At 43.4% G+C, this 27,904-nt stretch overlaps 1 protein-coding gene across 1 annotated transcript in view; it reads right to left on the minus strand.

The window, feature by feature from the left end:
• Positions 1-27,904, minus strand: part of LOC124805709 (leucine-rich repeat-containing protein 24-like) — a 677,046-nt gene that overhangs the window by 222,184 nt on the left and 426,958 nt on the right. The window contains exon 2 of the mRNA XM_047266278.1: positions 1,487-1,891. Within this exon, the coding sequence (XP_047122234.1) occupies positions 1,487-1,825 (339 nt within the window). The 5' untranslated portion in view covers positions 1,826-1,891. The remainder of the gene's footprint in view (positions 1-1,486; positions 1,892-27,904) is intronic.

The raw sequence follows: 27,904 nt of genomic DNA on the forward strand, positions 1-27,904 counted from the left end.
TTGATCTATGTGGCCACGCAGTTTGGAACTATCGGCCAGTGATTAGATTTTTCCGAACGAGTTGCCGAGTACCCAAGTGACCGCATCATTGCACGTTCTGTCCACCATTCTCAGCCATGGCAACAGTAACTTCTTCAACCGTCTGTGGCGCAGCTGGCTGCCGGCCTATCCCAGAAGCATTCCACAAATTTCCAGTTAATTCTAACTTCCGAATCGTATTATTCAATCCTGGTGCATAATGTGGACCTCTCTGTATTCCTATAATGCGTTGATACTCGTAAAGAGCACCAGAACTGATGTTATGGCTTTGACGAAACACCGTTAGGATAAAGTCCTGCTCACCTTGTCCAGGCCCTTGTTGAAGGACTGCAACTGTAATGCCGACTGATGTCTGTGATATGATCCTACGTCACCGCAGAAGTACCTGCGTTTAAAGACAAGTCACGACAAGAACACTACTCTACCAGCAATGCAAATCCTTCAGTGCACAGTCTGAATGAACATTATTCCTAGTAAGTCGGGTACCTATTCGGTAAATAGTTTTCTGTCTGCGTTGTCTTGAGAAACGTAAGTTCCCCAGTGAGAGGCGAGATGCCTGTGCGAGCAGTGATGTACTAGCAGCGAGGCTACTACGTAAATGCAACAGGACTTTCTACGAGCTGAGAGGTGCGATGTGCCAGCAGATAGTACCGACCTGCCATCAACGGGGCTGCAGGACAGACGTACCCTAGGACCCGACACGATTTTACACTCACCAGTTCAGTTATTGAAAAAAGTTAAAGTCAGAATCTAGCCGCCCTTGGCAAAGTTTCTGCTGATGACCACGATATGGCACCACTGTCGCTGACAGCAATCCTTACGAGACGCGTTGAAATAGAAGCCGAAAACGGGCAAGTGCTCTACCAACTGAGCTACCCAAGCACGACTCACGCCATGTCCTCACAGCTTTACTTCCGCCAGCACCTCGTCTCCTACCTTCCAAACTTTACAGAACCTCTCCTGCGAACTTTGTAGGACTAGCACTCCCGAAAGAAAGGATATTGCGAAGACATGGCTTAGCCACAGCTTAGGGGATGTTTCCAGAATGAGATTTTCACTCTGCAGCGGAGTGTGCACTGATATGAAACTTCCTGGCAGATCCTCTAGGCTGTGGCTAGCCCATGTCTCCGCAATATCCTTTCTTTCAGGAGTGCTACTCCTGCATGGTTCGCAGGAGAGCTTCTGTAAAGTTTGGAAGGTAGGAGACGAAGTACTGGCAGAAGTAAAGCTGTGAGGACGGGGCGTGAGTCGTTCTTGGGTTGCTCAATTGGTTGAGCACTTGCCCGCGAAAGGTAAAGGTCCCGAGTTCGAGTGTCGGTCCGGCACACAGTTTTAATATGCCAGGAAGTTTCATATCAGCGCACACTCCGCTGCAGAGTGAAAATCTCATTCTAGAAGCCGCAAAGTTTGTATATCCTAATAAGTTGAAAGAGTTACGAGGACTCACCTCGACGAGTATGATGAGGTCCCGGAAGGCGTCGCGGTGCACCTCGCGCACGCCGGCCTGGCGCGCGAATATCTTCTGCAGGTTGATGAGCCCCACGGAACGGAAGGCGTCCCGCGTCAGGTAGGGAATGCGGTTGTCGGAGAGGTCGAGCAGCTGCATCTCGGCGCTGAGCGCGTTGGGCACGGCGGAGAGGCCGGCGGCGCGGCACAGCGCCGACTTCTTGCCGCCGGTCCACTTGCACTGGCAGGCGGACGGGCAGTCGCTCCAGTCGGGCGCGGCCGCCGCCAGCACCAGCAGGGCGAGCAGCCGCAGCTGCACCACGAGCAGCGCTCCCGCCATGCGTCATCTTGCCCGCACCGACCGGCCGGCCCGCATGCGCCCGCGCGCGCTCCGCCCACCCGCGACCTGTTGGCACCACCAACACACAACACTCTGAGGCCCGTCTGTCCTACCACCTCAACGTACACATTGATACTGTTTCGGCTAACTTATTTAATGACGTTAACTACAGGGTGCCTAAAAAATGTGTACACACTTTGAATTGTCATAGACAATTTATTTCCCCTTCTACAAGGTTAAATACAGGGTGTCCAGAAAAGGACTTCTTGATTTCAAAATTAAATATCTCGAAAACAAAGATCGATAGAGGAATGCAGTAAACGGTATGTTTATTGCGAAAGCTGTAAGAAGTTTATACAGCAATTTGAAGAAAAAGATACAAAAGCTGCTAACAGATGGCGCTGTAATCGCCATACGTAATGCCTAGTATAAATAGTGATCCGAAGCCCAGAGCGATCATTTCCACTACTGAAACGTGAAAGGAGGTTAGCGTACCGAAGGAAGAGATTAAAACCATGTACTCCATTGAACAACGCGTTTTTATGGTGCTAGAGTACCACAGGTTAGAAGAGAGTCCAATGGCAACAAGGCGAAGTTTTCAAGCACGATTTAATGTTCCAAAAGGACCCGATTCGAAAATCATTCGTACGCTCTTCGCAAAATTTCAACGAACAGGCAGCGTAACTGATGATCTAGTGGGGCATGTTGGCCGCAAGCAAACCGCAGTTACGCCTGAAAATATCGCCACAGTTTCTGGAATTATTCAGCGAAATCCAATGTCATCCGTCCGTAGAATTGCATCTGAGACTGGTTTGAAGCGTTCCAGCACGCAGAAAATACAGAGAAAGAGCCTACACATATTTCCATTCAAAATTCAAACGCACCGGGCCATACCAGTACGAGCTGTGCAACAAAGGGTTTCCTTTGCTAATCAGATGCTCACAATGATTGATAGTGAAGGATTTGATGTTGGCTGCATCTGGTTTACAGATGAAGCACACTTCCACCTGAATGTATACGTGAATAAGCAGAACTGGCGATTTTGGGGTTCCGAAAAGCCATATTGGTGTAAAGCGAAACCCCTGTATTCTCCTAAAGTTACTGTGTGGGCTGCAGTATGCAGCAGAGGCATTATTGGCCCTTTTTTTATCCGAGAAACGGTCGCTGGTGCGCGTTACGTTGCAGTTTTGGAACGATTTGTCGTCACACAGCAAGCGTTAGAGAATCGACCAGGTACTGAATGGTTTATGCAAGATGGAGCCCGACCACATCTGACCGAGCAAGTGTTTCGCTTTCTTGAGGAATACTTCGGGAATCGAGTCATTGCTTTGGAATATCCCAAATATACTGGTGCAGGCATGGATTGGCCTCCATATTCGCCGGATTTGACTCCCTTTCACCATAAACATAACGTTTACTGCATTGCTCTATCGGTCTTTGTTTTCGAGATATTTAATTTTGAAATCAGGGAGCCCTTTTCTGGACACCCTGTGTCTGTGAGAAAGTAATGTTATGTTTACTCAACGGGTGGCAGCAGTGGCAAGGAAGTAACTCCAACATGGTGGACGTGCGTTTGAGCTTTGAAGCGCGGAAGCAGATAATTAATTGGTACTGGATGTTTGAGATGTAGCTGCGGTTCGAAGACAGTGGAGAAGTGCGTATGGTACAGAACCACCTTCAACGTTAACAATTACACGTCTACGAGACAAATTCGAAATTCATGGAACAGTGTGTGATGTGCATAAAGGTCGATCAGGGCGATCTCGTACAGCTACAAGTGATGATTCCACAACTGCAGTCTTGGAACTGTTTCAGCGTTCGCCTCAAAAATCTTCAAGGCAAACGGCACGTGAGAGTAATGTAAGTGCTAGTAGTGTGCTACGCATTCTGAAGAAAGGAAAGTTTCGTGTGTACATTCCAAGGCTGGTGCAACAGCTTAGTGACGACGATCCTGGTCGAAGCTTACAATTTTGTGAATGGGTTCAGGAGATGGTGAGACGTGAACCAGGACTTATGCGTAGCATAATTTGGTCGGATGAAGCCCAATTCAAACTCAATGGAACTGTCAATAGGCACAATTGTGTGTACTGGGCTGAAGATAACCCTCACATTACAGTTGAAAAGGCTGTGAATTTGCCTGGTGTAAATGTGTGGTGTGGTTTGTCTGCAAGGGGAGTTAATGGGCCTTTCCGCTTTGAAGGTACTGTTACTGGAGAAACGCACCAAAAAATGCTTGCTGACTCCATATTCCCTGCCATTCGTGCGGTATACGGTAATGATGAGTTTTATTTCCAACAAGATGGCGCCCCGTGGATAGGACGCAGGGGACCAATCGAGTTTCCTGTATGCTCTCCAGACTTCACGCCGCTGGATTTCTACTTATGGGGCACAGTGCAAGATGAGGTGTACAAACGTAAACCAAGTAACCTGAACACACTTCGGAATGAGATTCAGACGGTGTTTGCAGAAATCTTTTTTTAACACTTTGGTACGATGTACGGAATCAGTGGTGACTCGTGCTCAGAAATGTATTGATGCTGAAGGCAACCAGTTTGAACATTAATCACATTTGCAAAGTACATTTATTTTTCCAATTGGACTTTAAACTTTCCATTCCCAGAAATTTAACATTGAAGAACGGGAAATAAATTTTCTATGACGCTTCAAAGTGTGTATACATTTTTTTGACGCACACTGTATGTAAGGGAGAAGGTCAGCTAAAAAAGTTTCGAAACCCCCGTTCTAAAACGAGTCAGAAACATATAGTAAGTGATGAGAAGTATCCGGGGAATCCTAAGTAACGCAGAATTCGCCACTAATGTCACTAGAGGCAGACCCACCAGTGTAAGAGGTGGGGGGTGCTTTCAGTAGAGTAGCAGCGAGGCCCACGAGAAAGACAGGCCGCAGCGCATAAGTCACATCAGGTGACACTGCGGGTCTTACGAGTGCCAGCAACCGTCTCCGGCGGGGAGCGAGTAGCTGTTTCAGACGAGTTTAATAATTCTCGGCTGCGCCTTTAAATGCATACGACAAAGCTGAGATCTTTACCTTTGCAATTACGTATTGGTTTCGCGTGGTCTCCGCATGGGTCCGAGCGTTGCGTACAACCCGAATACTGTAATATCACAAGTTCAATACGGAGTCCGTTTTTCTCGACTGCCTCGAGCAGCGCTAATAGTCGGTAGGTGATGGTTGAAGTGATCACCACAGCTAAACTCTACTAATACCAGTATTGCTGGCCTTATTTTGATCACAACCGAGGTAGATTCTTCCTACACGTCGGTCAGGGGCCTGAAGATGGCGTAGTAAAACTCTGAAACTGGTTGCCAAATAAAATAACGTTGGAAATTTGACGGCTGCAAGGCATTTAATTTGACATCTTCTATTAGTAGAATTGGTCGGACAGGAGAGTTTTGTGGCTTCGAATCTGGTTAAGGCAGTGGATGTCACCTGAATATCAAATGTATGAGGCACGTTTCAACCCTTATAAATGTAATAAAATAGGACACAAAACAGTCTTGATCGCAGAAGGACACTTTTATTCATAAGTGGTGACTGGTTTCGACCCTATGTGGAGCTTTTTCATTCCGTACTCGGTAACTTAAACTGCCACAGATTAGAGGGAAGACTGTAATACGATAAATAATACTTAAAAATAAATTTTACGATGTTAAATCCAGTTATCACAAGTGATTTCACGGAGCAGGAACTGTGGATAGCACCCTCTGATGCCGGCCGTTATGGCCGAGCGGTTCTAGGCGCTACAGTCTGGAACAGCGGGACCGCTACGGTCGCTGGTTCGAATCCTGCCTCGAGCATGGAAGTGTGTGATGTCTTTAGGTTAGTTGGGTTTAAGTAGATCTAAGTTCTAGGGGACTGATGACCTTAGATGTTAAGTCCCAGAGCCAATTGAACCATTTGAAAGCACCCTCTGATATCGACTGCTGACTATGTGGCGGTGGCATGGAGTTGCACATGCAAGCCGCTTGGCTGTTACCTTACATCATCTTTAGGCAACTGGATATGTGACACAGGCCTACGTGTAAACCTGACATGTAAACCTAAGTACTGTGCTGGATATTATCGTAAATTACACATAAATAACAATTTATACGTACACAGTTAAAATTTTACATATTATGAAGCAAATAATTACCACTGAGATGTGAATCAGTTAACACTTGGGTGAATTGACCTCTGTGGGACTGCGCGTACGACAAAGATGGGCTGCAGGACGCCGCTGGTTGGCTAGCGACACGGACGATTTATCGATACCGATCAAAGATACTATGCCACTGCTGTCCACGTCCCTAGGCATCGAGCGGCGTCATGCAGCCCATCTTTGGTGTGCGCGAAGTCCCTCACAGGACAGTCCACCAACGTGTTATCTGGTGCTGTTGGCTCCTAAGATATATATTTTTGCGTTATATTACGTAAATTTTAACTATATAACATATAAGTTTTTTTTATGTAAGGAAATCACTAAGCATAGTGTTAAGATTTACATTCATGCTGTGTGCCATGAGTCGCATATGATGTATCCCATTGGCTATAGACAACTCTGGGTGACAGCCAAGCGGCGGGGCATCTGCTGTTTAACTCCATGACACCGCCACATAGTCAGCAGTCGATATCAGTGTGTGTTATCCACAGTCCCTGCCCGGCGTCATTATCTCCACTGGGTTAGCCTCGTATAATTTGTTCTTACCTCAGTATTAATTTTATCAGATGTTTTCCTCTTTCGTTTTGCACTCTACATTACAGAGAATGGTCCGAAGATGACCCACTTCGGATCGAAACCGGTCACTACTCCTGAATAAAAGTGTGTTTATGCCATCGAGACTGTTCTATATAATATTTTATCACTCTCCGCTGTGATCACTGCTGCGCCGAAGATGTTTACAGAGATTACCTTGTAAAGCTGCCCTAGTCGACTATTGGTGATGTGATTGTGAAGTGGAAACGCGAACAACCACAGCTCAACCAAAACCCGCCAGATCTCTTGTACTGACGTACAAGGTAGCGCAAAATCAGCGAAATAAATCATACGTGAGCTTCAAAGTGCTACCAGCAGTCTGTCTAGTACAATGACTGTGCGTAGAGAGTTAAAAAGAACGCCGTGCAACAGTCGAGCGATGCCAGTGCACAGTGGATGACTGGGGACGACTGATTTGGAGTGATTAGTGACGTTATATCCTATAGCAGTCCGATGAAAAGTTTTGGGTTCGTCGAATATCTGGAGAACATTAGCTCCCATCATTTGTAGTGCCAACAGTGAAATGCAGATTAGGTGGTACAGTATTACGGCATGTATTTCGTGATTAGAATTTGGTCCTCTTATGGCGCTCAAGGAAACACTAAATGCGGAAAGATACCAACGTATTTTGTAGCACTGAGTACCGCGTACATAGAAGAGAAATAGTTCGATGACGAAGACTGTCAGTGTTCCGTATCTCAATCGAAAAAAAATGGAACCCTTACAGGATCAATTTCTTGTCCGTCTGTCTCTCTGTCAGACTTTTTCTCAGTTATGGGTACATGTATCAAGTCGTAATTTGTGTCACATACTAAAGTCTATGGTCCCTTGGCGATGAAAAAAATTTAAGATTCTACGTCAGTGCAGTCAAAAGACTGATTTATGTCATATATTTTCAAAACTGCCCTGTATCGGTATCGATAACAGCCAAGTATGCATAATTCTCGATTCGCGAGGTGGATGAACGATATAAATACACAATTAAGTTTCTGCGGAACCATGGGCGCGAAAATCCTACTTTTCCTCATCTGGATATTTTCTTTATAACCATGAAAACGCAGATGTCGAAAAGCACTACCTGTGAGGCAATAGTTTGTGGACAAGAACATTTCTGAAATAGCCTTCCAGAGCCCAACCAAAACCCAACAGAATACTTTTGGAATGAGTTGGAACGTCGACCCTGATCCAGACCTCAACGACCTGCTTCACTACCTTCTCTGGTCTCCAATCCTTAGGAAAATTGGGCTGCCATTCCTCCACAGACAAGTGTCTCCCGGAGAGTTCAAACTACCATAAAGATGAAGGTTAGACATAGTCCATATTAATGTCCACTAGCAGGTTTCTGGATACTTTTGATGAGATAGTAAGTATCTCAGCGTAGGAACGATAGTTTCTACAGGATTCGTTTGAGAGCTTTCTGTTTCGATCGGACTCGTCTATTATTGTTAACTACGCGAAGGCTCACTATAAAAAGTTCCCAGAGCCCACCTTCCAAAAGAATCAAGAAACGTAGTTCTTCAAACATTCGGGGTGTATCGAAATTAAAAGTTAAAACTGCCACGGAAATAGGAAACCAGCAATAAGATCTTTCCAGTAAATATGGTTGCGCAATAGTTGGTCTGCCTTGTATGACAGCCATACGAAGAATAGAAGCGCAACCATTTTAGGCAAAATGTATTTTTAGTGCCATTTCGTACTCTGTACATTTTGCGTGTCCCTAAACTTGATCCAGGTGCCAAACCAGGAATAAAGTCGCCCAAAAGCTTGTTAGTCGATGGCGCATGGTCTTCCTGCCGAGCTGTGCTTCTCTTAGGTGTTTCAACATTTAAAACATATTAGAAGTTGTTTTCGTTGATTACAGCTTTGCTAATTAAAAACGCGATGCTGCATTTCTGTGCCTGTATGATCACAAGTAAAACGGTAAGCCTCAGTATTAATGGCGCTTGGAATAAAAACTTCCTTTTTGTTTTTTGTTGAAAACTCATGTTTTCAGACCGTGGCTATGCACACTAGCAAAGGTATTAATGCTGTTTCTTTAAACAAACAGCGTCGTTGCCGGTTTCCAACCGACAGGTTCATTATCAGACGATTCTTTACGTTTATATTACGTTTGTAGTTATTCGCATTATTTCTTAGAAAGAAACAACCAACAACTAATGTAAACAACGAAAAATGCAATATAAACGTCAAAAGTCTTCTGAAGAAGAACCTGTCGGTTCGAAACGGGTAACGGCACTATTTGTGCACGTGAATAGCATTATTAAAAGCAGCTGGTTACAGTTTTCTTCTTTGCAAGAAACAACTTGTGAAAACTTTCTTGTTGCTACTGAGAACCAGTCGGTTTCCCGATATGACACTTAGGACGTTCTTAATAAAGTATTTATTTTCTAATACGTTTCACTATTTTTTGCGCTGATGCTGTGAGCAGCATAATTCTGAGGTATCAGAATATATTCACAGTTATTGGATGCAGAAGTGTTACGCATAAACAAAGATACATTTTGTTTCATTCTCCGGACAAATGTCATCTTTGGCTCTTAGAACGTTTTCTATTTCAACTCTTCATATATTGCCACTAGTTGCGGCGAAGGCTCGAGAGTAAACAGGTTTAGACAAAAGTAATCGTAGGTAAGGCAGTTGACAAAACAGGCGAAGATTCACTGGAAGGATTCCCAGGAAAAGTAGTCCAACCAGGTGAGAACTATGGTAATCCACCAAGGAAAGTGAGACGACAGCCGGAGACGAAGTACTTGAATAATGATAACAAAACCAGCGACTGCATTCGACTATTGTCGTCTCACCATGCTGGGCTTGTTAGTGCCTCGGAAGGTACGGAATCAAGTTAATTTTGATCCGCTGCTTGCCATTCTGTTCACTGTACATGAAAACGGTTGTGGATGGCTGGTGACCCATGGGGCCTGAAGGTAACACCATATGGTGTCGAAACTGGTAGCATGTGTTGAAAAGGATAAACGACGCTAAATTAAAATACAGCCTCTGGTTTTTCTATCATTATTTAAGCACCACACTGGATCTATCTTACAACGCCTTTGTTCGACTAATAATTGACTATTGCTCTTCAATCTGGGATCCATACCAGGTACACTGGAGCGCCAAAGAAACTGACACACGAAAGCGTATTCAGATAGACAGGTATGTAAACAGGCAGAATACGGCACTGTGGTCCACAACACCTACATAAGACAAAAAGGGTCTGCTCATTTGTTAGATTGGTTTTTGATGCTCAAAGGCAGCTTATGAAATTTAAGTGAGTTTGAAGGTGGTGTTTTAGTCGGCGCAGGAGAAATGGGCCACAGCACCTCCGAGGTAGCGATAAAGTGGGGATTTTCCCGTACGACCAGTTCACGAGTGTACCGTGAATACTAGGAATCTGGAAAAACATCTAATTTCCAATAACGCTGCCGCCGGAAAAAGATCATGCAAGAACAGGACCAACGACAACTGTAAAGAATCGTTCAACTTGACAGAAGTGCAACTCATCCGTGAAGTGCTGCAGATTTCAATGCTGGGTCATTAACAAGTGTCGGCGTGCGAACCATTCAACGAAACATAATCGATATGGGCTTTCGGTTCCGAAAGCCCACTCGTTTACTCTTTATGACTGCACGACACAAAGCTTTACGCCTCGCCTGGGCCCGTCAACACCGACATTGGGCTGTTGATGACTGGAAACATGTTGCCTGGTCGGACGAGTCTCGCTTCAAATTGTATCGAGCGGAAGGATGTGTACGAGTATAGAGAAAACTCGTGGCTCCATGGAACCTGCGTGTCAGCAGGAGGACTGTTGAAGCTGGTGAAGGCTCTGTAATGCTGTAGGGCGTGTGCAGTTGGAGTGCTATGGGACCCCAGATATGTCTAGGTATGACTCTCTGAGGCGACACGTACGTAAGCATCCTGTCTGATTACCTGTATCCATTCATGTCCATTGTGCATTTCGACGGACTTGGGCAATTCCAGCAGGACAATGCGATATACCACACGTCTAGAATTGCTACAGGGTGGCTCCAGGAACTCTCTTCTGAGTTTAAACACGTTCGCTGGCAACCAAACTGCCCAGACAGGAACATTATTGAGAGTATCGGGTATGCCTTGCAACGTGCTGTTCAGAAGAGATTTCCACCCCCTCGTGTTCTTAGGGATTTATGGACAGTCCTGCAGGATTCATGGTATCACTTCCCTCCAGCACTACTTCAGACATTAGTCGAGTCCATAACACGTCGTGTTGCGGCACTTATGAGCGCTTGAGGGGTCTACGCGATATTAGGCGGTGTACCAGTTTCTTTCGCTCATCAGTATAGGATTGACAGAGAAAACAGAGAAGAGCAAGAGTGAAAGTGTGTGACTTACGGTCAGCCAACTTCTGTGGCAGGTGCTGCAAGAGGGGCATTGGACATCACTGTGTGGTCTACTGTAAACATTCCGAAACAATATGTTCCAACAGAGTAATCCAATATACGAGAGTGCTGAAATGTATTGCCCCCGAAATTTTTATATGAAAACTGTTTAACAAATCTAAACAAAACAAACGTTTTAATTCTTCAGGCTTTCCCAACTAGCGTTCTCATGTTGATTAATCGGGTTTCTGTCACTTACTCTCGTCTTTCGTGTGCGATATTTCAGTTGTCCCATTCAGCACCTGAAGAAGACTGCGAGTCACGCAGCTGAAATATCATACACGAAAGACGCGAATAAACGGCAGAAACCCGATTAATCAACATGACAAAAGAAATATAATTAGCATTGTACTCTTTTATTTTTCATGTTCACACATTTGCGGTCTCCTGAAGCTAGAGGCCTCCGAATCGTAGCGTGTAACACAGATATGTGTAACGTAACTAATTCGGCACGCGAGAAACAGTGTGCTGCAAACGAGTTTCGAATACGAAGAGGTCGTCCACATGTGGAAGCACCCTCACCTTCAGCATAACCAATGCCCGACCACAGAAGCTCGCTACGACATCTGAAACAATCCTACGCCTTGGTTTCACTGTAAGCAATCATCCTACACAAAGTCCCGCATTGGCCCTATAAGATTTTCACCTGTTTCCAAAGCTTAAAGAACTCTTTCGAGGACTTCATTTTGATATGATGTGGTGCAAGCAGAGGTGGCGCTGTTGCTCCGTCAACAAAGTCAAATATTCTACAGTGGCGATACAAACAAACTGACCTCTCTTTGAGAGAAACGTGTTTTTTGCCACGATGGATATGTTGAAAATAAACATGTCCGCATGTAGACATGTAGAATGTTTGTAAATTTGGTTTTATTTTTAAATGCTGTATGAGTTTCCACACAAAAACCCCTTCGGAGGCTTTAGTTTTCAGCACGCCCTCGTATCGTTTCCTCCGACGTATATCTAGAGAAAAGACCATGAAGGTAAAATTAACACGATACAAGCTGACTCGGCGGTTTACGAGCGATCGTTCTTCCCAAGAGCCGTTCCCGACTGGAACAGGAAAAGTGGAAAGTGACAGTCGTACACAAAGTACACTCTACCAAAAACTATAAAGTGGTTTCCCGTGTACGGATGTTGCAGATATAGATATCAGAGTTGTCTGTTAGAAAATTTTGTGAAACGACAGTTCCACTTTTCGTCTTGGCTGTAATATGATCATGGTGCAAATGTGGTCCTGGTAGAGAGGGGGCAATGTTCGCAGGTATATGACATAATACTATTTAATTAGAAATTATTAGGTATTTTATTCAAAACTGACATTTCCGTAGTTCGTTGTATATACACTGAAGCGCCTAAGAAACTGATATAGGCATGCGTATTCAAATACAGAGATATGAAAACAGACAGAATATGGCGCTGCGGTCGGCAACGCCTGTATAACACAAGAATAGTCTGGCGAAGTTGTTAGACCGGTTACTGATGCTACAATGGCAGGTTATCAAGATGTAAGTGAATTTAAATGTGGTGTTATAGTCGGCGCGCGAGCGACGGGGTACAGTATAACCGAGGTAGCGGTGAAGTACGAAAATTTCACTAGGGTACCGGGAATGTCAGGAATCCGGTAAAACATCAAATTTCCGACGTCGCTGTGGCCTGAATAAGACACTGTAAGAATCATGTGACGAAAGTGCAACTCTTCCACAAAGTGCTGCAGATTTCAATGATGGGCCATTAACAAGTGTCAGTGTGCGAACCGTTCAACGAAACATAATCGATACGGGCTTTCGGAGCCGAAGACTCACTTATGTACCCTTGCCTTGATGACTGTGCGACACAAAGCTTTACCCCTCTCCTGAGCCCGTCAACACCGACATTGGGCTGTTGATGACTGGAAACATGTTGCTTGATCGGACGAGTCTCGTTTCAAATTGTACCGAGCGGAAGGACGTGTACGGGTATGAAGACATGAAGACACCCTCATGAGTCAGTGGAAGCTGCAAGTCAGCTGGGGGCTGTTCAAGCAACCAAACTGCCCAGACATGAACATTATTGAGCGTATCTGGTATGCCTTGCAACGTGCTGTTCAGAAGAGATCTACACCCCCTCGTAGTCTTAGGGATTTATGAACAGCCCTGCAGGATTCGTGGTGTCAGTTCCTCCAGCACAAAATTTGTCGAGTCCATGCCACGCTCTGTTGCGGCTCTTCTGCGTGCTCGCGGGGGCCCTACACAATATTAGGCAGGTGTACCAGTTTCCTTGGCTCTTCAATGTAGATAGCACATTACAAACATACCTACAAAAATTATCGTTACATCATCGGATAAAGCAAAGAGTCCTAAAATATTTAAGAAGTGAAACCCGGCAAACAAAGCGTGTATTACCGCAGGAGTCGCATGTAGGCGATATTATTTTTGGAAAGATATTCTAACAACTAAGCAAGTTGACTGTCAAACACATTCTTTTGCAATGCAAACATTGTTTTGGGCCTAATTCGTTTCCTATGGACATGTAGAAATGAGATATAGCATATGGTAGGCATCATATTTATTATAATGGAATTTTCGCTCTGAAGCGGCGTATGCCGAACCGAGACTCAAAATCGAGTTCGGCCGACTGAGCTACTCACGCACGACTGACGACCAGCTCATAGTTGTACTTCGGCCAGTACCTGGTAGGAGGCCAGGTACTGATGGAAGTACAGCTGTGAGACACGGTAACCCAGCGTGTTCGGTCAGAGAGTTAGCTGCCCTCTGTAATAAAAAACTGGTTTAATGAATCAACGACAAACAGAAACGTGTGTCTTGCGACGTCCGCCCGAGCAGATACAACGAACAAAAACGAACAAAATGAGATTAAAAAAAAGTCAGTAGAGCGCTTTCCTTCGAAAGGCAAAGGTCCCAAGTGTGAGTCTCAGTCTAGCACATAGCTTTACTCTGTCTGGAAATTTGATCAAATTTATTTTTTACTATACATTAATATCTCGTATTATGTAACACAACTGCTTGTTGCATGCACCGTTTCATATAACATTTCACATTATTTCGCAGCTACATGACGAAATTCCGGAATGTTACCCTATTTTAAACATTTATCTGAAAGTATGAAACTAAAGAGATGTTTCTACAACCAGATACAGTTCTCTGCTCCTGACCAGAGCAGAGCTTATTAGAAGCAAGTAATTGAGTATATTTAGGAACCCTGTAAATGTGAGATACGAACTATAGGATTGAAAATGACGAGAGGTACATGCGAACCTGGAACCTGCCTGAAATGGGAGCGCATAAAATGCACGCAAATGTGAATATAGAGACCGACCTAATGAAGTAAAAGCTGATGTTCATAAAAATTCATTCGCGTAATGCGCCAGCATTACCATTCATATCGCTGTCCGTCTCTCTCTTTCTCTTTTCTCTCTTTCTCCGTTAGATGGATGAGTTGCGTGTAAGCTATCAGGCATACGCGCATATGTGTATAGTATGGCCACGTGTTATCATATACGTACGCACCGACTGCTGTGAAAAAGGAGAGCTGAAATGCGAGAAGCACGGACGTTCATTACTGCATTTCTATGCCGATAAATTACCGACAGCAACCGGAAGGGCATTTTTAATCAGAGAAAGGAGTGCATCGTTTTACTCACGTGCCTGCTTTTCAAGAACAAACAATCTCAGACTGTTTGCGAGTCCTCGTGTTTACTGTTTACTCGTTTGGTCCAGACGAAGATAAATTTGAAATTCCTTTCACTGTTTACCTGCGGTGCTTTCGGACGTTAACCACCGACTCATCTTTAAAAAGATTTTGTTTAGTTCAACCCAGTGAACTAATGACGTCCTTGCCGAATGATACGCCGAGACCGATATTGAAAATCTGGTCATCACAAACATGTCTATTTCCAAAATTGCATTACAGCAATAGCGTCGAATCCTCCAGCATAAACGCAGCTGCACTGGAAGGAGGAAACTGATCGTGGTACGGTGAGATAATCACCGCGGCTAATTTATTTGTGTTTAATACAATGCAACCAAAGAACACTTGAGTGTAGACTGTTGGTCGAAACAACAATAAATAACACCACGCTACCAGTGATGGTAACATTTAAATTATGTATAGACCCGAAAAGAGGTGTTATTGCTGTTGCTCATCCTCAAACGATTATTAAGCAGTACTTAGCCAATAACTTACGCAAAAGATTATTAGCGTTACAGTAAAATAAGTGTAGACATAATTCCATGAGTACAGTAGATGAAAGTCACCCCCAGGAGATGCATCATTTGGCAGTCGGTTCTCTGGAAACCTTACATAATTCTCGCCATCGACAGTACTTCACAAACTAAACTTCGTTCCTTACTGGGGAAGGCGATACACCTAACTACTTCATCGAATACAAACTGTACTGCTGCACTCATTACTAAATGTCAGTGGAATGTAAAACAAACTTAACGAAGGTGCAGTCACACGAATAGGTTCCTAAATACGTCAGTGGTTCGAAGAGTTCTTGCGAAATTGGATGCAATACGTTGTAGTCTACGGCGAGCGTTCATCAGAAACAAGGGTATCATCTGAGGTGTCTCAGGAAAGTGTGGTAGAATCGCTATTATCCTCTATACAGTGTCTCTGTAAGAGAGTGCATAAACGTAGCAGGACATAGGAAATGCTTCACTGAACAATTTGAGGTACCTACCTGGGGCGGAGGAGCCAACTTATGACGCAACGCGCAATAGGTATGCAACACACTTAACATACAGGTAACGCATGTACGACCTTAACTGACCACAGCTACGCGGAAAACTGCCGTAGTTCAAAAAATGGTTCAAATGGCTCTGAGCACTATGGGACTCAACTGCTGAGGTCATTAGTCCCCTAGAACTTAGAACTAGTTAAACCTAACTAACCTAAGGACATCACAAACATCCATGCCCGAGGCAGGATTCGAACCTGCGACCGTAGCGGTCTTGCGGTTCCAGACTGCAGCGCCTTTAACCGCACGGCCACTTCGGCCGGCAAACTGCCGTAGTCTGCTCTCCCTTATAATCGTCTATGGCAGCTCACGGTAGTTTCACTACTCTATCTGACAGTGATTTGTCCACGGTAAGCAGCGAACTGGTTTTATGTCCCGTTACGTTTCACAAGTTTAGAGCATCAGGAACTTTCATAGACACAACCATCACAACTCCCGATCCATTCCGCCTGTGGATCTCGTAATTCTGCGTGGTAATTTAGTTTCTGACAGTTTGTCATGGTAATAATGGAACAACTCAATAACTCAAATCAAACTATAATGCTACGAATGCCCTTATCTAAAAACAATAGCGAGAGTACTTTCATTCACTTCACAACCCCATACAACCCCATAATGATGTAGCCAGCATCTCACTGGAATACAGATGAAGTCCCATTTATAGTTTTCCACATTTTCGGCATTGTCAGGAGTTTTCTTCCACTGCTTCTATTGAGCATAAATCACTTTATCATGGTTACCTTGTGTTGCAGCATTTAGTACAATTGTTAACATAGCAAGCCGTTATTTGGATGGTTACGTAGCTGTTTGACAGTATAAGAGCATATACTTGCTCGAAACTGATAGTGTCAGTGACAGAGCCGAAGCTGATACTTGCTCGAAACTCGTTGTGTGGTGCCTCTGTAAACGTCATCGTAAACCTTGTTACATTTTATCACGACACAAACGCATTCTATTTTTCCCAACACTTTTTGCTTTCTTTCAAACATACGGCATCATTCCACAGCACTGTTTCATCGGGACTACTGGTCTTCTACTTACCTTATACATGAAAGGAAATAAACTATAGAAAGAGCCTCGAGTAGCCACCTCGTTTCTTTACATTACAGCAGTGCTAGAGACTTGCGACTGGAATTATTGTAAACATTGATTATTTCAATACTGTTCTGACTGATCTGATGCGGAACGCCACAAATGTCCTCAATTATTTCTCGGACTATTCCAGTTTCCAGTCTCTACAACTCCTACCTCTACAGCTACCTTAAGTGCCATGGAAAATATTCTTAAATGTCTTGACGCATATCCTGTTATCTTGTGACTCCTTGTCCAGTGGTTACCACGTGAGCCTTTTCTCGTAAAGTCGCCAGAGAACCTCTCACTTCCTATGTTATCAATGCACCTAATTTTCTACATCCTCATGTAGCTGTTGAGGTATGTGGGTTTACTTTAGATGACAAATGCATACCTTCATGCGACGAGAGTGTTTCATATGTCGTGTGTAGACCTGCCACCGTAACTAATAGCTTAAGGCTTCGATGGTGACTTCACGTTGACTTTTTTTACGTATTTTTCATTCCCAACCCCTAAAGATAGCAGCCCTTCTCGAATAACGACCCATTGAGTGTCAGGGGCTTAGCAGCCAGATACCAGATAGGCTGTTAGCTGGGGAAAGAAAGTGACAGTGGGGAATAGTCGGAATTGGATTACCAGTTCCAGTGCTTTCTTTATAAGGAAGGGAAACATCCCGAAAACCTTGCTCAAAACTTGCGGATTGGACAAATGAATGCTTAGGAAATGTATAGGTGTAAGTGTATGTGTATATACTGAATGAAGCCGAGGATTTGACCGAACGTCGTGTACAAGTCTTGCTATTGTAACTGCTGTTGTGCTGATTTGAAGGTCGCTCATGACGTAAACATACTCACAGTTACTATGAGCGCTACCAATATGTAGAACGTCGCTCTCGAATGGCTTGCAGCATTTCAGTTAAAATTAAAGCACCGGTAGGGGCGCCCAAGAGATGTCTGTGGATAAAGGACAGTCGTGATCAATGACCGCATTTGCATCATCTCGTTACGTGCAGTTGGCTTGTCAACTACGAAAGTTGCTCGATGTATGCACTGGAGCCAAAGTGATGTGGTGCGGACACGAAATCAGTTCCAACTGACAATTAGTGTTGAGAACTTGCACCACACTGGCCATCCCTGTTCCACAGCTACACAGGATGCTCGATATCTAAGACTTTCGAGTCAGAGAAATCGTGGACTGAGTACTCCGGAACTGAATTCGGCGTACGAAGACGCTACAGGAGTGTCGCATCAGACTGTTAGACGATTGCATGATGCCAATCTCCATTCACGTTCCCTCAGCATGCTTGGATCACCTGACTGGGTTGAACAACCCAGTCCTGTTTCCAAGGCAGGAAGCGAATCGAAAATGTGTGGGGCCAGCCGCTGTTTCCGAGCGGTTTTAGGCGCTTCAGTCCGGAACCGCGCTGCTGCTACGGTCACAGCTTCGAATCCTGCCTCGGGCAGCTCAGAACCATTTGAAAATATGTGAGATGAATTGAATTGGTACGAAATGCTTTTGGACGTCGAAGATGACCACGTGCTCTGGACGATCTACGCAGGATCGCCACTGAAGAGTGGAACAACTTCGACCACGCTCTAATCGATGGTATCTCACGACGGATTGGAGCCTGAATCCGAAGGAGGGGACTTTTCACCAAATATTGGCGTTTCTCAGATATTCTGCGGAAAAACTCCCATGGGAAACACGATTTTATCGTGAACACAAAAGTTTGTCTTTTCTTCTTTTTTTGATTTGGTGATCTGGTCTTGTTGCGAATGAATGCACACGCATGCTACGGTGTCTATTTTCATTTTCTGTGTCATGAACTTTGAAATAAAGGAACGATGCAAGACATTTGTTGATTTGTGCATCTTACCCTTGTTGATGAAACTGAGCGTCGTATTAAGTGATGAACATACTTTCACGTAGCTTGGAGGTCTTAAGAAAACGTTACAGGATAACGGTTATCACATTCGAATCAATGCATTGTGAATCTCTAAAGAAATGAGTGAGGACCATCCACGACATTTTATAGTACCTTCAGCACACTGAATTCTAACGAACAACGAAAGTATTAGGTTCTCACTACTGACGCTCCGCCATCCTAGGCCAATTACAACATCTCCAACGAAGGAGAAATCCAAGATACAGCCGTCTTAAGGCAAAGTGATTTGCACAATGTTCTGGCACACGCAGGGTGATGTTCTTTTCGAAGTTTTGGAGCCTGAAACTACTGTCAATTGGGAAACGGTACAAGACGATACTGACCACACTGAAAGTCTGAAACTCCAGAGTTATGCCAGCAAGGAAAACAAAATTTCCACTTGCAACGCAATAACACCTGACATCGCAACAGTTTGGCAACCTTGGAACTCTTTGCGAAATTTGGACACAATGTCTTGCCACATCCACGATACAGTCCTGAATTAGCACGTGCAGATTAGAACTTTTTAGTCCACAAACCAACACCGAGCGATGTGGCGCAGTGGTTAGCACATGGACTCGCATTCGTTAGGACGACGGTTCAAAATCGCGTCCAGCCATCCTGATTTAGGTTTTCCGTGATTTCCCTAAATCAATTCAGGAAAATGTCGGGATGGTTCCTTTGAAAGGGCAGGGCCGTCTTTCTTCGTCATGCTTGTCTACTCCGATGGGACCGATGACCTCGCTGTTGGGTCCCCTCCCCTCAACCCCCCCCCCTACCCAAATCAACCAACCAACCAACGCAGAAACCAACTCAGAAGCTGGCCTCTAAGTAGCACCTTCTTAGATGTTATACAATAGTCTTTTTTAAACAAAAAAAGCGCGTCGTGCAAGTCGTATTGTTGGCATACGTGTATAGTGAATCGGGGTGACTATTTGGAAAACGTAAGGCACTATTTTCGGAACGACCCTCGACTAAACCCAAGCTACACGCACGAATACAGTATTACATAACCGAGGCCAGCGAGTTATAAGTCTTTGTACTATTTGCCGGCAGCCGTGTGAATATTGCACCATCTCTTCTTTTAACTTTGTAAGCGTCCTGTGATGTACGCCACTGTGCCAGACGTGGTAATTACAGTAACGCTAGTGATTTGGATTTCAGCAGTCGGCTCACATTATGATCATCGGGTGCATTATACAGGAGCCGCGCCAGTATCAGACTGGTGCAAATTAATGAGTCTTTCACAAGTGGAAATCACTCAGTTGTCATTTCAACTGCAATTATTCACCTCGAATTCGATTTCTTTATGCATTAAATCATGAAACATTAAATATGTTTTGAAATATAAATGAGCTGCTGGTTTTCAATGCAAGTTTTACAGAAGTTATTTGTACTTGTTGCATCTCGTGAGGTCAGGCCATATGGGCACTATCCGTAAATTTAACAAACACAGCAATAAAACTTGATTAATTTAAAATTTGATTTTATCGAATATTAATTTACCTTTTAATTAATTACCTATCTGAAATGTTCAACGGCAGTCATCACACGCAGAACGGACGTTTTGTTATTTATTAGAGTTGCAACATGTGCCAATAACAGACGGCGGCAGCCGGTTGATTCTGTATGTCTCATGAATAATTTTGTTATTTGGAGTAATCCGCAAAGTAATTAATTATAACTGCGTCTCTACGTGAAAGAACAGTTAGCACACAACTACGAAACTCACAAGCGATGATTCAGTCCTTCCATAATCACGACGGCAGTTATTTTTTACTTTAAACTCTGCTACATATGATATTAAATTTCTGTTAAGGTACCCCACCGTGCTAATTGTCTCGGTTCACGTTCATAATAATTACAACAGAAATCGAGAGCGTCAATCACCGTATAATACAGAAACCAGTAAACCCTCGATTCTTTACAGAACTGAACTACTATGTATAAAACAGCTTCAAACGTCTGATTACTTGCCACATGAATAAATACGTTAAGTGTTTGTTGTTTAGTCTGTCGGCGAGAAAAAGGTTAGAAAAATTTGGAAGCACTAAGGGCTCTCAATCTCAAATACTGCCAACGGCCTTGCCGCAGTGGTAACAGCGGTTCCCGTCAGATCACCGAAGTTAAGCGCTATCGGGTTGGGCTAGAGCTTGGATGGGTGACCATCCGGTCTGCCGAGCGCTGTCGGCAAGCCAGGTGCACTCTGCACTTGTGAGGCAAAGTGAGGAGCTACTTGACTGAGAAGCATCGGCTCCGGTCTCGGGATTGCAGTGTGCTGACCACATGCCCCTCCATATGGGCATCCAGTGACGCCTCTGGGCTGAGGATGACACGGCTGCCGGTCGGCTACGTTGGGTCTTCATGGCCTGTTCGGGAGGAGTTTGATTTAGTATTCTCAAATACTGGACGAAAATAGTCTCGGTAACTTACTCGCCGTGCATTACACATCCTCAAGAAACAGACGCAGTTCGTAAGTGCAATATTCGTCTTACTGCGTTAAACCGTCCTCTCACCTCTCGTGGAAATGTACATGGACAAGGAGCTGTTGACGTCACAGCACAGAATATCACGTTCAACTACACTGCAAAGCCTGAAATGAAGACTCTGGTATGTCAGATTTTTGCCTCGGGCAGAACAACGTGGCCAAAGAGATGCGACAGCGTTTTTACTAGCGGAACCTAGGAGCCGCCATAATGTATGAATTGAAGCACCGCATTTAGTGCTTTTCTCATTACACGCTACATGATATGAAGATAAGCTGTTTCAATGCATGAGTAAACTGAAGAGGTGTCGAAATCGCTTCATTTAGCTGCGATTTGTTATAGTAAAATGACAGGCAACTAATTTCGGTAGTTAAATGCTTCCCACATCTGATGATTTTTCTGATGTAACTTGTATGCTATGAAAGTATACTAATTCAGTGCTATGGCACAATCATAATATATCAAAAGCGCATCGTTTTGGGTACATTTTGTTGTAATTACATATCAGATGATGACATTTGTAGACACGGCCATTACAAATAGGTGTGGCTACATTGTTGAAGCCGTAGCGTACTTGATAGTGTCATGAGAGGGCAAGAAGGAGGAAGCAAGTTTACAACCAGGTTCATCTAATTTTTTTTCACGTTCCGTGTGTCTTTCTGACTCTTTCTTTTTAATTTAATGGAAGTATTATCCACCATATCCGATGATACACAGGGTGGGTAACTAACTATTGCCGCCAAGAATAACTCCGAAAATGTGACAGGAACTGAAAAGTGTGTGGGACAGAGGTTGCACAGGACAACGGGGGCCATAATATGACGTTGGTTTTTTGTTGCGAGGTGAGATCGCGTCAGAGGTATGAAGGTCGACAATGTTTCTTTAAACGGAATGCTGTAGTTTGGTACTTATTTTCTAGTAGTGGCTATCGAGATGAATCCAATGGTGTGTAACAGGAAGGTCTTTGAAGATCAACGAAGGTAAAAAAGGTGGCATGAACGTCCATTTACAGAAGGTGTTCAAAGTGATGACCATTGGTATCAATGCAGTGCTGCAATCTTCTTATCATGGACTGAATGGTATTCCTTATCAAATCGTTACTTATCGAAGCACATGCTCTGAAAATTCTCTCTCGCATATCTTCAGATGTACACGGAACGTCTTTATAAACAGTGTCTTTTACGAATCCCCACAGGAAAAAATCCAGAGGCGTCAAGTCTGGCGAACGAGCCGGCCACGACCCATCTCCTCCACGATTTGGGAATTTTCTATACAACTCATTTATAGCTATCGCCGAAAAATGTGCCGGACACACATCGTGTTGCTATCACATTTGGTTCCTTGTTCCTAAAGGTATTTCTTAGAACACACCTAATTTTTCTTGCAGGAATGTGGCGTACTTCCTGCCATGAAGATTTCCTTCTATGAAATTGTGCCCTATAATCTGTCCTCCAGAATCCCACACCATACCTTAACCGAACACGGTTTCTGGTGTGCAGCTTGCCACAGCCAACATGGATATTCAGTTGCCCAATAATGCATGTTATGCAAATTAACATTTCCTTGGTTCGTAAATGTAGCCTCATAAGAAAATAAAATCCATCTGAATCTGAACTTGAGCTCATCGGCAGAATTCAATGCGACGCATACAATAAAATGGTTCAAATGGCTCTGAGCACTATGGGACTTAACATCTATGGTCACAGGCCCCTAGAACTTAGAACTACTTAAACCTAACTAACCTAAGGACATCACACAACACCCAGTCATCACGAGGCAGAGAAGATCCCTGACCCCGCCGGGAATCGAACCCGGGACGCATAGAATACGCACCAATTATTTCTTGCTGGAGACTGATATGTTAAGGATGATATTTATGGCGATGCCAAACGCGAACAACACTACTCTTGCTTATGCCAGATTCTTTGCGATATGACGCAAACTCTCACAAGGATCTCGAACCACAGTGGCAAGAGTACCAATTTCCGTTTCCTCGTTAGTAACTTTCCTTTGCCGGATATATTTCCCATGAGTTAAAGATCCAATTGTTTCGAATTTATCACACACATATTTAAATGTACGACGTGTAGGGTGAGTACAATGAGGATATCTTTCAGCATATAAGTGTCTAGCTCTCAGTGAATTTCGTTGGCATTCTCCGTAAATGAGAAGCACATCGACTTGTCCTTCGAAGGAATACACCATTTACACTCGCTTGATACGTTGATACTGGTCTTACCGTTTCTATTAGAGATGTATTGTGAAAACATCCACTGGTGTTTGCATGTCAATGGAACGTTAGATGGATACGCCGTATTCGGCGAATATTTACTATTTGCGCGATATACGAGAGAGAACTGTCGGATCGTGTGCCGAAGTGCCGAAGTGATAAAGAATCACTCATTACATGATAAGAAGATTGCAGCACGGCATTGATACCAATGCTCATCACTGCGAACACCTTCTGTAAATGACCGTTCATGCCACTTTTTTTTACCTTAGTTGACCTTCAAAGACCCTATTGTTTCACATCATTGGATTCGTCTCGATAAGCACTATCAGATAATAAGTACCAAACTAAAGCTTCCCATTAAAAAAAAAAGAAAAGTTGACCTTCATATCTCTGAAGCGACCCCACCGAGCAACATCATGTTATGGCCCCCGATGTCCCATGCAACTTTTGTCCCACAAACTTGTCAGCTATCATACTTTCAGAGTTATTGTAGGTGGCAATAATTAGTGACTCACCCTGTATATTAAAAATAGTGTATTTGTAGCAATTCTTGTGGTACACTCCAGTGGCCAGAAATCTTAATGTGACTGCCATTCTGCCGGCCACGGTGGCCGAGTGGTTCTAGGCGCTTCAGGATGGAACCGTGCGATTGCTACGGTCGCAGGTTCGAATCCTGCCTCGGACATGGATGTGTGTGATGTCTTTAGGTTTGTTAGGTTTAAGTAGTTCTAAGATCTAGAGTACTAATGACATCAGATGTTAAGTCCCATAGTGCTCGGAGCCATTTGAACCATTTTTTTGACTACCATTCTATGTCAGAAAGTAAACACAAGTTAGATACTGAAAGTTTTTGCTATTGCGCAACTTCGTGTAAAATGTATACACTTACCTATCTCTTAGTTTTATGGACTGTGTCATTCTTGTACCGTGCTGGGAAATACCTTTTTCATTGAAGGTGAGAAGCTTGAAAAAAATATCTTCTTCTGTTCAAATTAAATTAGGAAACGAATTAATATCTTGAAATCTATGCGATGAAGTACGTTCCTTCAGAGTGATAGCATTCGGTACAACATCAAGAATATGGATGTTCTGCGCAAACTGACTTTAGACACTTTAACTACATTCAAATTAAAACGAAAATTAAATCAGATTCAACTGAGTTAACGAATAAGATCTACAAGTAATTCTGTACATCATTTCCTTGAACAGCATTCAGTAGTGTTCCTCTACCAGCAGTTCGTTGTCCAAACCCTTGACAAGTCAAGAACTAAAATCTTCGCGGATTTTTCCACCCTACTTTGAAAATCGGTAGATAGAGTTAGGCAGCCATTTTATGCACGCCTGTTTTCGTCAAGAAACTGTGTGTTTTACGTGGCATACGCATCCGAGAACTGCTGCTGGAGAGCGCTGTGATAGCAAATCGCGATGAGGAGCGCGTTCCGTTAGATGTAGCAGGTCGCTTCAGAGCGTGCTGCAACCGCAACAGATACCACGTCTGGTATGTTTTGTAATGAGAAATACGTCTCTTCTGAGGATGGTTTTAAGCCAATAAAGTGAGTTTTTACCTATTAATCTGCATTTTCATTTTTTTTAATTCGGTCAACAGTTGTATGAAATACTGAAAATCAAATTTCTGTTAACCGTGGAAGTCGTTAGATAGGAACCGTGCAACTGTGACTGCGCACCGTGTACCGTGAATTGGGTTATAGTCATTTAGTAATATAGGTAGAGTGGTAGAGCAGTGATGTCATATGGGGGAGTTGTTCGACGGACTCACAACAAACGTGATATATTTTAAATCTAAATTTGTGATCGGTCAACAGTCCATGACTTACGACGACTGTTCCTGTCCATCGGAAACACATGAAAGCTATAAACATTAGCATTCGGGAGATATGACCTCCATTGGTAATGAAGTGCTCTTTCGTCGATGGTATGTGAGAGAATGCCCATCCAGTCATCGAAATACAGGTCAACAGCGGTACCTTTAAATCAATACAATACTGGAAACAACGACAAATTTTGGTATAAATAATTTCGTTTTGGTACCAGTTTCGACGATAAGCGATACTTCTTAACCTTTTGAGAAATGAAGACACAAAAATTCTTACATCTTTTAGTTCAATACGTAACATACATATTAAAACTGTCTAAAGGTACCATTTTCGATTAAAAACCGTAGTTCTCAATCTGTTGAGTACTGCAGACACAAAAAGAAACTATTTATTTACGAGTTCAACACACAATTTATGTATTAAAGCTGTGTAAAGAACTAGTACTCTAAGACTGCTGGATTACGTACTAAATTTTTGGTTTTAAATACATATGTATTTATTATGAACTGCAGTTCTTCCTTAAAACGTGTGGTGGTCGCGTGGTTTGAGGCGCCACGTTACGGATTGCATGGCCCCTCGCCCGGAGGTTCGAGTCCTCCCTCGGGCATGGGTGTGAGTGCATTGTTCTTACCATAAGTTAATTTAAGTTGTGTGTAAGTCTAGGGACCGATGACCCCATCTGTTTTGTCCCTTAGGAATTCACACACATTTGAACATTTAAAACGTATGAGAGGTCACTGTTGAAATAATATGACAGTTACTACACACTGACTACATTTCCAACACAATTTCAGTTCCTGTAGTTGTTCGTACACACTATTTCTGATTACAATATTTTGTGAAACTTGGTTTGCTTTGTCAACAATTAGTTTCTTTCTAGTTGTGTTAGCACTGATAACTTGAACTGAATACGATAAGTTGTAATTTCTCTGTTAATTACAGAGAGAAGAAGGCTACTTCATGTATTGCTTCCTTCACAGGTGATATAAATGTTTTTATTTGATAACGAATTCTGGTCTCAGAGGTCATATAAGGTTTTGATGTTCTTAATGACTGACGAATGATCGCATATAAGGATTAGGATGCATTAATGTTTTGCAATCATAATATGAAAACAGTCATATTATTCATTAGTCTTACTACAGGATTTGCTTTTGATGCCTCCTAGGTTTGACTTTTAACATTACATCAATGTTGTTACAATAGTCTTAATTACACGTCATAATGTGGGCCAGTGATGACGTTCACAAGTTATCTGGTTTTGATGTTAGACTAAGCCCTGGATATCGTTGCTACACAGGTTTTATATCGACACAACTGTCCGTATGCTGTCAGATACTGTAAGGTTTGAAGCTGTGTAGGACTGTTAAATTTTAATACAGCTGTTGTGTAGTTAGCTAGCAGGGGGAGAAATGTATTTTATATTAATATTACATCAACTAAGTGCTACCTGTGGATGTGATCACATACCAGTGGTTTTGTTATGATGAGTGAATGTGTATAAACCAGCTATCGTTCTTTCAGCTGCCCTCAAGTGCCTGTCTGCTCAGGTAAGCACGGCTGGTGAAGTGCATCCTGCCCTTCCTCTCTCAACCTATCCCAAATCACATCACGGTGTGGCTACATGCGCAGCGTCAGTGCCATGCGAGGCTTACAGAGGTGTAGGAGCGTTCTTCTATACATCTTGCTACTGACATAGCTATACGTCATACAGCTTGTACATTTTGCATCAGGCTTATAATATTTAACATGACTTATGTAAAAATTTTGAATGATCTTTCTATAAATAAAAATGTGAGGTGACGTCTGAGGTCTCCTACGATAGATCACTTCACACCGTTTTTCAACAGATTTAAAATTTTCCCGGCGTTTCAAAAATGGCTCTAAGCACTAGGCGACTTAACATGTGAGGTCATCAGTTCCCTACCCATAGAACTGCTTAAACATAACTAACCTAAGGACGTCACACACATCCATGCCCGAGGCAGGATTCGAACCTGCGACCGTAGCAGCCACCCGGTTCCGGGCTGAAAGGCCTAGAACCGCTCGACCACAGCGGTCGGCCCTGGCGTTTCCATTGTTTCATGAAGCTTTGGGCGAAATGGTGGATGTTTGACAACTTCTTGTCACAAACTTTCAGCCACCTCCTAGTATACAAAACCTCTGCCGCAAAAGATCATAGAAATATTTGATTTTGGTACAATAATGCGGTAATCAAACTGTAAGCAACATGTTCACTGTCGCCAATTTGGGTCCCTCTACAATTTCATCCCACCCCCAATCCCCCCCCCCCTCCAACACCCCAGCCCCCCCCCACACACACACACATACACACACCTCTCTCCATTACCAAACTGACGGTATCTTGATACCTCAGAATGCAGCCTATCAACCGATCCCTTCTTTTAGTATGGTTGCTACATGAATTTCTTTTTTCCCTAATTAGAATCACTGTCTCCTCATAAGATAGTCTAATTGCTCATCTAATCTCAAGCGTTATTCTATAGCACCATAGTTCACAAGTATCTAATCATATTTAGTCTGAACCGTTTATTATTCACGTTTCACTTCCTTGCAAGAATACACTCCAGACAAATACCTTCAGAAAATTAATAATGGAA

The sequence above is a fragment of the Schistocerca piceifrons genome, chromosome 7 (genome assembly GCF_021461385.2).
Source record: "Schistocerca piceifrons isolate TAMUIC-IGC-003096 chromosome 7, iqSchPice1.1, whole genome shotgun sequence".
In the NCBI taxonomy this organism is placed as follows: Eukaryota; Metazoa; Arthropoda; class Insecta; order Orthoptera; family Acrididae; genus Schistocerca; species Schistocerca piceifrons.